Source organism: Brugia malayi (assembly GCF_000002995.4).
Source record: "Brugia malayi strain FR3 genome assembly, contig: Bm_v4_ChrX_scaffold_001, whole genome shotgun sequence".
Taxonomy (NCBI): domain Eukaryota; kingdom Metazoa; phylum Nematoda; class Chromadorea; order Rhabditida; family Onchocercidae; genus Brugia; species Brugia malayi.
This window is the reverse complement of record NW_025062479.1, coordinates 22,281,681-22,296,057: the sequence shown is the minus strand read 5'-3', so window position 1 is coordinate 22,296,057 and position 14,377 is coordinate 22,281,681. Positions and strand designations below refer to the sequence as shown.

At 26.8% G+C, this 14,377-nt stretch overlaps 2 protein-coding genes across 4 annotated transcripts; one reads left to right on the top strand and one right to left on the bottom strand.

Moving 5' to 3' along the window:
- Positions 1-5,093: 5,093 nt before the first annotated feature.
- On the top strand, positions 5,094-6,163 carry Bm237 (Uncharacterized protein; the record flags this gene model as incomplete). Of its 3 annotated transcripts, none has more annotated exons than XM_043075761.1 (3): positions 5,094-5,219; positions 5,397-5,531; positions 5,903-6,163. In XM_043075761.1, the coding sequence occupies 3 exons, from the start codon at positions 5,094-5,096 to the stop codon at positions 6,161-6,163; spliced, it is 522 nt and encodes a 173-aa protein (XP_042931695.1). The 3 variants fall into 3 exon arrangements, with proteins under 3 accessions (XP_042931695.1, XP_042931696.1, XP_042931697.1); XM_043075762.1 differs by having other exon boundaries at positions 5,214-5,219; XM_043075763.1 differs by lacking the exon at positions 5,094-5,219 and having other exon boundaries at positions 5,472-5,531.
- Positions 6,164-8,740: 2,577 nt separating this feature from the next.
- Positions 8,741-12,932, bottom strand: Bma-gly-12 (Glycosylation related protein 12, isoform, putative; the record flags this gene model as incomplete). Its single annotated transcript, XM_043075760.1, has 12 exons — positions 8,741-8,846; positions 9,128-9,324; positions 9,507-9,663; positions 9,778-9,879; positions 9,997-10,165; positions 10,533-10,706; positions 10,934-11,069; positions 11,206-11,323; positions 11,708-11,835; positions 12,007-12,099; positions 12,364-12,467; positions 12,851-12,932. 12 exons carry the CDS (start codon positions 12,930-12,932, stop codon positions 8,741-8,743), a joined length of 1,566 nt encoding a protein of 521 aa, XP_042931694.1.
- Between the last annotated feature and the right edge of the window lie 1,445 nt (positions 12,933-14,377).

Here is a 14,377-nt window from a genome sequence, read left to right as displayed (position 1 = left end):
ATAGCTAATTTTTTTCTGCAAAAAAAAAAAAATTACCGTTTTTGTTTTATAAAAATTTAATTTTCAAATAGAATAATTGAAGACTGACAAATAGAAGAATTGTAATTTAAGCATAATTAAATTCAGCTGTAAATATTTCTGCTAAAGTATGCAAAATCACTTTACTACTCCATATGCATACAACGACGATCTGAAATAGATTAAAATTAAAATTAAACAAAATGATAAGCTAAATTTTAAAAAATATCTAATAAATTAAAATGAGCGTATAAAATTTAGAGAAAAAACAAAACGAAAAAACAATAAAAAAAAAAATTGTAATAATGTAAAGATATAAAACAAAGAAGTAGGATATTTTTTAGGAATGTTTATTTTTTTTTTTACGATATGGGTAGATGATATTTAAATAATATCAATTATGATAAGATCATAATTGATAAAAGTATGTGATACAAGTCTTGCAAATGTTATCGTGATAAAATATATTTATTTCTCACTTATCTATCTAGCATAGATATATGTAAGAATGTCAACAATGTAATTAATTTAACTCTAATGAAGCTATGTAAAATTTTTTCTTAAATATAATATTTTTAAATAATTTTATTAATTTGAAAGTAATAAAATAAGAGAGAAAAAAAAAAGTATTTGCTAAGATTATCTGTGATCATTCAATGATTATTTATTGATTATTTTAAAACATTTCAATGATATCAGTTATTCAATCTTAGATTTTGATTGATTTATCTTTCAATTAGTATTTTGTTATACTTTTTTTTTCCTTTGCTTTATTTACTTTTATATTTTTCCTTTCCTTTTTTTTTTTCGTTCTTTTTTTTTTTTAAGATGTAAATTGAATCAATATTAAGTTAAAAAAGTTAAAAGACGAAAAAATATTAGAAGGAAATGAAATTTAAAGGAAAAATTTCAAAGAGCAAAGTAAAAAGAAAAATAATTTGTAAAATTTCAGTGCTTAAATAAATGATCGAACGCTGTTAGTAATCCATGAATACACTATAATTATGAATAGAGATGTTAGCTTAATGTGAATTACTTATAGCTTATCACCTTGGTGATAATGGATAAGATAGATTTATTGTTGGATATTTTTTTTGATAATGGCTATGCTTATTTATGTCTATGAAATATATATATATATGATGGTTCTCTCTTAAATTTCTTTCAAACAATTGTTAATCTTTCTGAATCATTTCATCTTATATTTTGAGAAAAAAAAGAAAGGAAAAAAGAAAGAATCTGAGAAGTAATGAAAAATTTCTGCAATTTTTTTACATCTCTCTCTCTTTCTCTCTCTCTCTCTTAAAACATATCGTTTTTTCTTTCTTTCAAGAAATTATGAAAATTTTGAATTTCGATAAATGCAGAGAAATATTTAAGAAATTTCAAAAATTATTTGAGAATTTAAGAAAAAAATTAAAAGAACTGTTAAATATTTTATCTAAAGTAAATTGTAGATAAGTTTACATTTGCTTGAATTGATTTTTCACAGTGCTGAAATGTTTACAAAATTATTTATTCTTTAAAAAAAAAAAGCACACTCATTCATCCATCGATATATATTTATTCTCGCCTATATTAAAACATTGAGGTAAAAAAAAATACAAAAAAAAAAAAAAAATACGATTAATTAATAAATTAATTTTGTAATCCTATGAAATAGTTAATAAAGAAAAAAGAAAATTGGATTAGGTTTGTTAAAAAGATTTACAAATTTTTTTTATAAATTGCATATTAGATGTTTTGTTATTTACAACAAAAACTTTCAATGGTAAATAATTTTTTTTAGTTTTAGTTTTTTATTGAATTTAGCTAAACATTGATGAATATATATATATATATTATTGATAAATGTTTTAAAGAAATTTTTTAAACAAAACAATCAAAAGAAAAAAGCGAATAATAAAAGAAACTAAGCTATTATTTCAATTCTCAAATTAAAAAAAAAAAAAGTAAATGCTAAAAACGATAAATAATATAGCATTGAGGTGTTAGCAAATGAAATAGTATTAATGGATGCTGTTGGCTTCTTCAATGTGAAAAGATATTTACAAATGCAAACACAGTACAAATTGTGACATACTTACCTGGAAACTTACCTGTAATATGTCATTACAATGTACTTTCTCTCTTCTGTCACTCTAACATTGTTCATTTTATATGCAAAATTAATTAATATCTCAATCAAATTGCTATGCTTGTTCGATTTGCTTATTGATAAAAATTCATATATTGTTCAGCTAGATAATTGCTGATAAGACTGTTATCACTTTAATCATCGATAAGATTATTATCACTTCAACCATTATTATCATTATGATAATGCTGATAAAAGAGATGACAATTTCTACTACATCTAAATATTAATCTTCTGAGAATTGAAAAAAAAAAAAAAGATAATTTGATTAATTTTATAATTACTTATTGGAAAGACATTTGCTATATTCTGATGATAACATATCATAATTTAATCAGAAATGATATTTGTATTTATGTTAATATGAATTTTTCGATTTTAGTTCATTTTCTCTTCCTTTTAAAAGCTTTCCTTTGTATATATCTTTCCGTATCTCGAGATTGCTAGCAATATGCCATCTGGCAGAAAATTTTTCCTTTTTTTTTTTCACTAAACTTTTTTTTTAAATTACGTTTAAAAAGTTTTTGATGAAAATTTTACGAAAAATGTTGATTTTATATTCTTTATTTAACCGTGCAATCAATATCTTTTATATTATCACTTCTTCAATTGTAGTCAAATAATGGGAAAGAGATATCATTGTAAAATTTATGATAAAAATTTTCATGAAAAAATTTTTAAATATAATTTTAGAAATAAAAATAATAATGGAAGAAAAATTTTTCTGGCCAATTATAAAATAGCAAATATGCCATCTGGTAGAAATTTTTTTTTTTTTTTTTTTGTAATAGAAGCATAATTAATTAAATGATAACTGTTAATTAGTTAGTTAATTAATTAATAATGTTAGTAAATAATCTTTCATTGTTTTAATTAATAAATCATGAATACGCAAATTTTAATTTATTCAAAAACTTTGAAAGTAAATATAATGATTTGATGAAAAATAAACTGAATAAAATTAAAATAACAGCAAGCAAATATGAAAAACATAAGAACTATTTATCTAATTATAATCATTTATACAATTATTAAACTAATAATTTTTTTTATAATTTAAGTATTAAACAATATAAAATAATGTAAATAATGAAATATTCCACAACATATGAAATAGTTTACATTAAAAGTAAATCAAAAATAAATTATTTTGCAGAAAAAAAGAGAAAAAAAGGAGTGAAAAAGAAGAAAATGCGATGCGGTAAAATGGAAAATTGCGCTACTGGTTTAAATTTCAATTTGTATTGTTGTTGAAATATTCCACCACATTTGGACGACTGACTAACTAACTTCTCAACAAATGGCATAGCTTTGTAAATAATCGAAAGATTGTAGAATTGTGAGAGGAAAAGAATAGAATTCTGACCATTTCATCCTATTTCAACAGTTGCTTCACGTCAAACATTCATTTTAGTGCTTTTCGGATTGTTAGAATTTGAGGGAAAGAAAGGCAGAAAAGATAAATTTATAGATATAATGATAAGCGAAAGAGAAGAAGTTGATAATCATTAAATGCAGCAGAGATAAGTCTAGAAATAATGATAAGCGAAAGGGAAGAAAATGATAAACATTGGATGTAGAAGAGATAAAACCAGAAATAATGATAAGAGAAAGAAAAGAAAATGATGAAGAGATTGAATGTAGAAGAGATAAGCCTAGATAATGATAATCAATTAGTGATATTGAAAAGTAGTAATGCAGAGGGAAGTGATTAGAGAATTATCAATGATCAATGAATGTTAAAGTGTTGATAGCAGCAAAAGTTGTCGCAGTAATAACATCCGTTACAAATGCTTTTTACTTTTATCTTTCTTTCTTTTTTTTTTTTTTTCTTTTTTAAATAAATTTGAGTTAAACAAAAAAAACTTAGTAATTAAAGATTAGCAATATGGCACATCTTAAGCTTTTGAAAATCATTGGTCCTTTCTATATCAACCTATTATCACACATTACTACATTAACAGAAAGTATGTCTGTGTCTGTGTGAGTATGTCTGTGGTGTGTGTGTGTGTGTGTGTGTGTGTGTATGTATAGGTGTGTTCTAATGTTTGAAGAAATCATTCGAATAATTGCAAAATTTATGTGTATAAGACGAGAATCATAGCAGTAAGTTGTTGTTTCTTAATCGATTTAAGTTTAATTAACTTTTTTTAATTAATTGCATTTCAAGTTTGGTCGATCGTTTCATTAAAATTGTATATTTCATTTAAAAATAAAATCTTTCTCAAGAGCAATATGTAGAAATAATACGAGGAATATAAAGGTAATGTAAGGTCATTTGTCAATTTCTTACATAATTACCTGTCACAATACTCTTTAAGGTATATAATTTAAGGTAGATAATCGGGTAGGTCAAAAGTAGAATGGAAAGATGAATTAAATAAAATTTCATAATTGTTATGTTTGAAAGAAAACATAAATTTTTCTTTTTTAAAAAGTGCTATTGCATCGAGAGTATTCTGATAATAAATGATATCCGAGTGACAGGTAGCAATTTTCAATGCCAAAATTTGCATATAACAAAAAAAAAATTTTTATTGTTAGAAAAAGCAACAAGAAAGAAACTGTTTATTTGTGTGAAATTCGTTGTGAAATAATTTTAGATTAGCAACTATGAGGTAATAATCCTTGTAATTAACTTATCAAAAACATTTGATTCATAATTAAATTAAATTAATTATTAAGTTGATATAATTGAATAAATCAATGATTTTGTTTAATATGCATAAAATAATTGTTAAGAAAGTTATACGAGAATTGAAAAAAAGTAATAAATTTTTTGTTCCAAAAATAATTTCAATTATCACTAATTTTTACATTTGCAATGATTTGCAAATGTAAGCTTTAGTATTAATTAAAGTTATCCATAATTAATTAACATTCGCAAAATTAATTGATTAACAAAATTTGCAAATTTTTTTTATTAAATAATTTTTGCATGCAATTTTATTTTTTCAAACATATTTTCCTACAACATTTTAGCAATGCTATTTTGTTATCACAAGAACCAATTCATTTGGATGATCTGGATGATAAGATAATACGAGTATTAATATGCATGCAAGTATGAAATTATATTTCTTACACAATGAACACTAAATGATTAGGAAAGTTTGTTTTCTTATCATTGAATAAGCTTGATAAAAGCTTTTCTTCATTCTTTTATCAGCAATCATTGTATATTTGCAAATAAAAAATAATTACTTAAATTTTTTTTTCAAATTAAATTAATTAAATTTAGATATATGTTATACTATTTCCACTTATTTATTGCTGGTTCTTTGGTTGTCCATGCAGTGGTCATAATACAATAGAAATGGAATTTGAACGGAGGAATAAGGATGATGAAAATAGCCGGAAAAGCAGCAATATCACTGTTTGTTATTGCTAGCATATATGATAATTTATTTAAATGATAAAATTATTGTTAAATTTAATTAGGGTTAGCTAGCTAGTTAGTCAGTTAGTTAATTAATTAATCAAAAATGTTTAGTTAAAATAGAATTGAAATGCACAACTGACATCAGAAAATTTTGCAAAAGAAACGTGTATTATAATCATTTCTCTCTTATCATATCACTTTATTATCATATTAGCATTTAAGCACATCACACTTAATGATTTGATGCTAACATTCATTCATCATTTAAGCATCATAAAATTTACATCGTTAAATTTTAAGCTAAAAATTTTTAATCCAATCATAGCTAATAGTTCATATATTTATGCAAATGTTAATGTTTACAGAGAGAAATGGAAATATTACATCAACAAAAATTACGAGATAAACAAAAACGAATATGGCAAGAAAAGCAAATCAAATCAAATCATACCAATAAAAATACTCGAACAATAAGTACCATTTCTAGTTTACCTGTTCAATTGAAAGATTCTCTAACTATTTCAGATACTCAAACTATCACAGATCATTCCTCTCCACGGACTAAATCATCGAAATTTCATTCTTTACAAAAACAAAATTTAGCTCTGCAAAAAAGTAAAGTTTAATGAAATTAATGAAAAAATTAATATCTAGCAGTAATGATAGAGTTATTGAAAGCGAAAATTATTCATTTGTTAATATTTTTTGTTCATTTATAATATTTTTTTTTTTTTTTTTTTTTTTTTTGCGGTATTTCGGATGGAATAATTATAACACTACAATTGATTGTATTTGAATCTGAAGTTAGAAATTTCATTAAAAATCTAAAATATTGACCTGAAATTTCACTAAAGATGAAATTGTATGGAATGAAATAAAAGTTAAGTAAATGCATTTGGACATTTAATGGACATTAGTGAAAAATTTAATGAAAAAATCCTGAAACTATATTATTACATTAATATTACATTAAGCATTATCAATTTGGAAGAATTTATACTGTCATCCATTTTGTTTTTATTAGAGAGCATTGAAGACTTTAATTTTTAAAAAATTCAAATTAATTGAAGTGATAACCAGTAAATGAAACTAATTAGAACTTTCAAGACTCAATCTTATGTCATTAAAGATGAAATTTTCAGTTTTACTTTTTTGTTCAAGGAATACTGCAAAAGTAAATAGTGCTAACTTAGGTTTAGATTATTTGACCATGTTAATACCTTGGATAGAAATAGCAATTTGTGGAATTTTACGCTTACTCTCGAAGTCCTCTGTTTTTTGGCGTACGTCAGAGAGAGTGCGAATTTGCCCGCTATGATAGTATGAAACTCTTGAATGATCTTTAGTTATGTTATTGATCAGAGTACAAAATTTAATACCAATTATATCATCATTTTTGTGGTTTCTGGAATTATGAAGATTACTAGAAAATATCAGGAACATCTGGGATCATTTATGGCCTTTCAACATTTCAAGTTCACAACTGAATACGATTGTAAAGTGTGTTTTTAAATTATACAATGGGGAGCAAATACATGGGGTAAAAAAAAATAGATAAAAATTTTTTAGACGAAGTTTCACATTAAACAAAATATACGGCCCCAGAAAGTAGTAAAAATTTTGCAGTTAAGAAAAAGTTTAATATTTCAGCAAAAAGCCAGTTACTTTCGTTTGCATTTTGCTTTCCTTTCAAACAAAAATTTAATTTCTCTAACAATGAATGACTAACAATTATTTCGAATCATTTCATTAAAAAGCAACTAAAGCTAATATATATTTAATGTAACTATCTTGACTGTAAACTACAAAAGACAACAACAATGGTGCATAAGTGATATTCTTTCTAATTTTTAATGAAAATTTTGCAGGATATATCTCTGGTCAATAAATATGCTATAAGATGACATTTATATAATAATTTAGCTAGATAAAGGTTAACATGAAGCAAATGAGAATGAGAACTATGCTATCTAGGAGAAGCTGATAAAATTATAATTTTCAACTCTTCATTTCTTCATCAAATATATAATAAAGCATTTAACAATGGCGAATAGATAAGCAAATTTTTTAGGGCATAAAGGTAACCTCTAACTTTCTCTTTCTCTCCCCACAATTCTTAAATTCTGGAATCATTAGCCGTATAATTGTAATGAATACAAAAAAAAAAAGGGAAAAATGCAAATATATCACAGAATTAATAGAAAAACCTGAAATAAAATTAATTTCAGTATTAGTCATTAAAAAACAAACATTGAATTCTTGAACTTAAACAAAAACAAATTAACAGTTATGTGAACTAAACCGTAATGATGAAAGAATGAAAGAACGAATAATAAATTTGCGAAAAATATAGATTCCAACAAATAACAAATAAAGAAGTGCAATGTACAAATATTATGCAATGTACAGATATTACGGCGTATTATGAGTGAAATATGGCTTTGCAAAAGAAAAAAAAAAAAGGAAAAGAAAAAAGCAATGGGCAAATGGCTTAACAAGAGATAAAGTAAAGAAATCATATTTGAGGGAAAAAAAAAGAAAAAATTTAGAAGTGTTATTTTATCCAGAATTTAATAGATGGGAATGTAATATTGAGCTATTGAGGTCGTGTCTAGTACAGCTTTAGGTGAAAGTAGTTATAAAGTGCAACTGATGTCACGGAAGTTCCTAATCTGATATCATCAATTTCTTTTTAAACTATTATTTTCAGTGTTAATAGATATTCAAAAGTATAAAACACATCTGTTCACCTAATGCTATAAACATAAACAATAATACCTAATTCGACCAGAAGCACTTAGTTAAGTTAAATTTCTGTCAAATGAGTGTCTCCAGATTTTGTAAACCTTGCTCAAACACAATATTGCATTTAAACATGACACAACGTCCTATGCTAAATTATTTTAAAAAAGACTCTAAATGATGACACAACAACCTCACAAAAGGATAGAAGAGGAATCAAAACTGAAAGTATAATAAAAAATTTACAATCGAAAAAATATTTCTTCTATACTGTCCATTCTCAATTACGCAGTATATGCACAGAAATCATGTACACAAAAAATAAATAAATAACAATTAAAAATAAATAAATAATAATTAAAGTCGAATACATAAGTGTAATTAGTTTCGAAAAATAATCCCAGATTTAATAGTTAAAATTTTGTCGATAACCCATACCAATACCACGTATCCGTATTCATTTAATTGATGATCATTTCACCCCAGTGCTTCAGTCTCTTTGATAATCTTTTTTTCGCGAACCATGCAATAAGATCTGGATCCTTCGGATCGCATTTTCCGTTATACCTAAATGTCACTGATCTGAAGGAAGAAAACGAAAAAAAAAAATTAAAGTGAGGAATGATTAATCATTTATTAGTTGTTATAGTTTTGGTTTTTCAATAGGTCTTTTATGCTTATGTTAGGTACTCAGGTATAGCAAAACAAAAAAAAAGAAAAAAAAAAACTTGTATCTGTTTTAAGAGAGTAACGACTGCCATAATTAATTACGAAAAAAAAAATTCAGGTAACATTCATACGGACTGCTGTTAATGATGATGATAAAAAACAAAGTACGAAGGTCTTACTTCGTAGGCGTGCAATACGTTTCCTGAAATTCGAGGTAGCGAGTCATTTTGTCCCATTTTTCGTTATAGTAGTCAGACGAAGGTTTTAGACCAAAATTAGGTGCCGAAAGATTTAACTTTTCTGGAACTGCGTAAAAACGTTCTGAACAGTACATGAAAGTTACAATGCCGTAATAAGCTGTTCGTGGCATACCAGACTGCAAATTTTCTTACATTTATAAGGAAAATATAACAAAAACTATTTTTGTAAATATATTTTGTAATAAAATTAGTAGAACTTAGAACAAATCCTAACGGATTTCAAAACGTAGTTGCGGAGAACAAATTAAACATTTGATTCGTTTTAATTTGTTTTTAAGCCACGAAAATAACAACTTACTCTGATATCAAGCATCAATCCAACAGATTTTCCCAAGCGTCGGTATTCCCTAGGCGTTTTATATGTAACAAAGAAAGGCCCGGATCCAGAAAAAGTCTTATTCAAAAAACTATCTGTTGATAATACAACAGCACCTGAGATTTCTTGATTTAAAAAACTGAAAAAGATATCATATAATTCGAATTTGTCGTTAGAGATATTTTAAAAGTAACCTCAAGTTGCAGGGAATATTTACTTCAAAAAGTGAGAAATAATAATAATAATAATAAACCTGTCGTAGTTACTTTTGATTAAATAGCTTAAATCCAGTTTCGAAAAATCAATTGCTATTTCAGGTAAACGAATAGAGGCCAGATATTTCTTATACAATCCACTGTAAACAGAGTTCTTTCTTAGATACAAACTAGGAAGAAACTGTGAAAAAAAAAATATATAAACAGCGAAGAAAAAAAAAAAGGAAGATAAAAAAGATTCCAACATCGCTACTTACCCGCTTGAACCTTTCCCTGCTAAGTCATTATTATGAGAAGTTCTTGAAACTTCTGGTCGAATGCAAACTCTTTCTTTGCGTACATCTTGACGTCTCATCCAATCATCCCAGTACATTTCAGGCCAATTTGCTGATAACTCATTCCATAACTGAGCCGTAAGCATCCATCCTATATGAAGAAAATTAATAGATATGATAGGATCAAACAAAAATGTTAATAGTAAAAAAAAATTTAGGTAAAGTCATTGGAAAAAAAAAATGTGAAGATTCATATTTATGGTGCAAGTAAATTGGGATGCACGAAATGTGACTAATGAAGTTCCGATTAATTAATAGTGACCATCCTATTAAGTGCCTTAGTTGCTAATGTCTAAAACTACTATCCCAGGTGTTTTGAAACATATGAGAGGAAATATTGAGATAAATGAAGTCTTACATTCCAAACCATTTTAATCTTCATCAACTGGCAATTAATAACGTCTAAAATGCTGCATTAAAAAGTTTAAATTTAAAAAATTGAAGTTAATAAGAGATACCTAATCCTGGGAAAAAATCTGTTCTATAAAGTTTCTCGCCGTGCTTACGATCAGTGATATTAGCACCTCCATTATCATTCCATGCACTAATACACCAAATTGTTTCATCAGCAAGTAGTATTGGCTTTAAGGCCGCAAAATAAGAAAAAAAATCATCCGCTAGGTCAAGATCATCTGAAAGGATTGCTTATGTTAGAATAAAATAGATATCCAAGAATGCATGCCCAATTAATTTGATGACAGAGTTTAATGATCATTGAGAAAATTTAAGCATTACAAAGATAATTTAAGCTGCTGAGGAACGATTATAGACAAACACAATCCCTTAGGTATCATTACACCGTTGGCTATGAAAAAATTTCAACAATATTAAATAATTCACAAACATTGAACATACTAACCTTCAGTGATGATCGCCATCTCATATTTCATTTTAAAAAAAACTTCGTCCAGAGCCCATTTGTAATGACGTGCAATACGAAAATAGTTTTTGGAACCAGAATCCAAATAACTGGGAAGTTCTGCTCGTCCTTTGTGCTGAAAGAAATTGCTTCATATACTTTTACTTGTTTAAATTCAAATTATAATATCAAAGAATGGAAGAGATTTTGGCAAGCATAAATGGATTTCAAGAATCTGCTGGATTTGTTCAGTTTACAAATAGTGAACTTACATGAATAAATGTAATTTTCTTTTCCTCACTAGTGAAAGATGAAATAGCTTCCATTACCGCCTGATCATCTCCGTCTTGACTGATAACAATAGGAAACTGAACGGCAGAAGGTCGTAGTCTGTAAGAAGTAAAATCATTTCATTTTCTCCTTTTAACAAAAATATTTTCGACAAACATAGAACAGTTATGAATGGACGATTCATATTATTTGTATATAAATGCTAAAAATTTTTTCCATCCAAAAATTTCCTTTCCTTGATTCACTTAAAAATAAAGTAGATTTCAAAACCTGCTGGTGTTCCCAGTTTACAAACAAAGACTGCACAGATCTGAATTTATGAAATCAATCGTAGCTGGATAAGACAAAATTATTGCACCAAAATCAAAAAATAATAATAATAATTAACAATATAGCAGTAATACAGAATGTTTTAAGAAAATGAAGAGCACTAAAACTTAGAATATAGTGCAGCACTTCGAGATTTTAAGAAGAAAAACGAACTTTATCAATTGATCTAAATGATTTCTGATAGCACGCTCCCTTTTCGCTGCCATAACCAAAACCACAGCAACAAATTTTTCATTGCTATCAGTCACTGACTGTGCTATGTTTTTATCGAATAACAAATTCTAAATAATTCAAATTAAAAGAGACTTTTACCCAAATTAATTGGAATTACAATACAGTATATTAGAAAAATTAGCGTTCAAGCCTTAGGAATATTTTATAACTATCTTTACATAGGCCTATATCAAAGGATTAAACTTAAAAAAATGTAAAAATAAACATGTAAGTCTAACTTCAACTCTTACTGCCCTGTTTGCAGCAGCAGGAAGTGAACCAATGTGTAGAATATTAGTTATTTTGCTCTCCAAAATCTTACGATCATTTGCCTAAAAGCCTAAACTTTGAAAAAAAAAAAAAAAAATTCGAGTATTAATTAAACTTGGCAACAAGAATATAAATTTTTTAAAGAAATATTTCTTTTAAAAAAATGTTAGTTGCAGATTATCTTCAGTGAAGTGATGCAAATTTCAAACATACGTAATATAATAGCTTAATAGTTTACTAGACCAATACATTATAACAAAAAATGCACTTACCAAAACAGTCACACTAAAAAATTGGGTAAAAATCAAAGCCATAAATATACAAACTTGTGGCCGTTTATCCGAAGAACTGAATAGTATGCCTTGCAGGATGAGAAGAAAAATTGATATAATAGAAAACGCGATGAAACATCGACGTCGTATATAAAAGCCTCAAACAAAATAGAAAGCAATAAGGGAATCAATTTTTTTTTAAAAAAAAATATTACTAGAAAGAAAAAGAAAATGGTGAAAAAGTAGATCGCTTCAAGTGCCTTCTCTCTTTTTCTTTCATGAGACATACTAGTGACTGAAATATTATCTTCAAATAAATTATTGTCTCAAACATTACAATAAATCATTAAATACTACCGTAAAATAGACTTACTCGAACATCATAGAAATTGTTTGGTTATTAATATCTAAACTTTGAGCTCAAATGGAATCCCAAAATAGAGGTCAAAGGTTGAATCTCTATAGAGAAATTTATAATATCCAAAATAGTTATGATATTGTCAAGAGTTGAATCATATATGATTAAATGAAAAAATCTTACTGATAAGTCGGCTCAGTTTGACCACAATCACACACTTCATCGTTCGCCTTCCTATCGCATCGTTCATCGGTACTGATAGCATAAGTTATGTTGCGAGTTCTTTCGGTCACTTCTCTCTTTCTAATATATAATTACATGAGTTCATCTGTTTTCTCTCCGTGTTCGATAGTCTCTACTAAAAAAAAGAAAATATTAGATAATTAATAAGGTCATTTTAATCCTCTTTTCACCCATCAATGGCAATGAAAAGAATAGAAAAACAAAGAGAAAGGAAATGAACAATCGATTGAAAAAAATGGTATGATTATAATTATAAATCAATAATCATAAAGCACACTTAAATTCGACGTAGACATACTTAATAGAATATTGATAGACGTATTCGATAAATTGGCGAAAAAAAACAGCGAATTCGGTGGGTATTCCTATCTTCTGATCGAAATAGAATGTAAAAATAAAGTTTTGTAAAATCGAATAGAACATTTTCAGGAAATTATAAACAGCCGTGAAAAGAGAAAATTTGCATAATAATTCTTTTGTTGGCTTACGGTTGAGAGTTTGTTAGTAAGAAATGAGGCGCGTTCTTTTAATATTTATTGTTGGATGAGTCATCCATCTGTTTTTTTTTTTCTTTTTTCTTTTTTTGTTCTATTCAACAAATTACTTCCGAAAGTGGAAAACTAGATGCACTGATGTATGCGAGAAAAAAAAAAGAAAAAAAAAAAAACATAACAATGAAAGCTGTTGTGGCGAATGAGTTGTCAAGAACTATCAGTCAATTAATTAGAAAACAAGGCAAATTGCCCACTACTAATGGTAACTCATTCGTTACCTATTAATCGGGTAAAATTGTGATAATCAATGATAATACCACCAATTAGTGAAAAATCAAACATAAAACAAAGCATTCACAGCATAGCTGGTCGAACCGTAAAATTGACAAAACGTCATTTAAGTCTAATTAGTTGTGATAGAGTGAACCAAAGGAAGAGCAGTGGGTATGGCCTGGTCTATTCTTTGGCTCTTTAAGACATTCTGGCTCAATTGTTAATCTCTAGGAGGTGATAAGTTATCATCTATCACTTATTCATTACTATCAATGGTTACAGTGAGAAGGAGAGAAAATTGAAATTCGAGCTTATTCCTGTGTTTATTGCTCTCTGTTATCATTTCTATTGCTAGTCATAGATGAGTGCGAGAATGAATTAGTTTTTGGTAGTAAGAATGGAAGGAAAAGGAAAATGAATGCCTACCCTACCTACCCAACTGCTCTGCCCGCTCGCCTGCCCATATATCATATATAGAAGTGAAATGCCCAAAAAAAAAAAAAGAAAAACCATTAGTGCATTCCCATTTATGTATTATAAGATTAGCACTTAACGGTGTGTTCATTTGTGTTTATTGCAATTGAATAATTAGTTTATAATTTGAGCGTTATGAATAGACAGACAGCGATGTTTTATTGAATGTATTCATAGAATGGAAAAGTTGAGAGATCGTTTTTGTATGACAACGATAGTTTGTTAT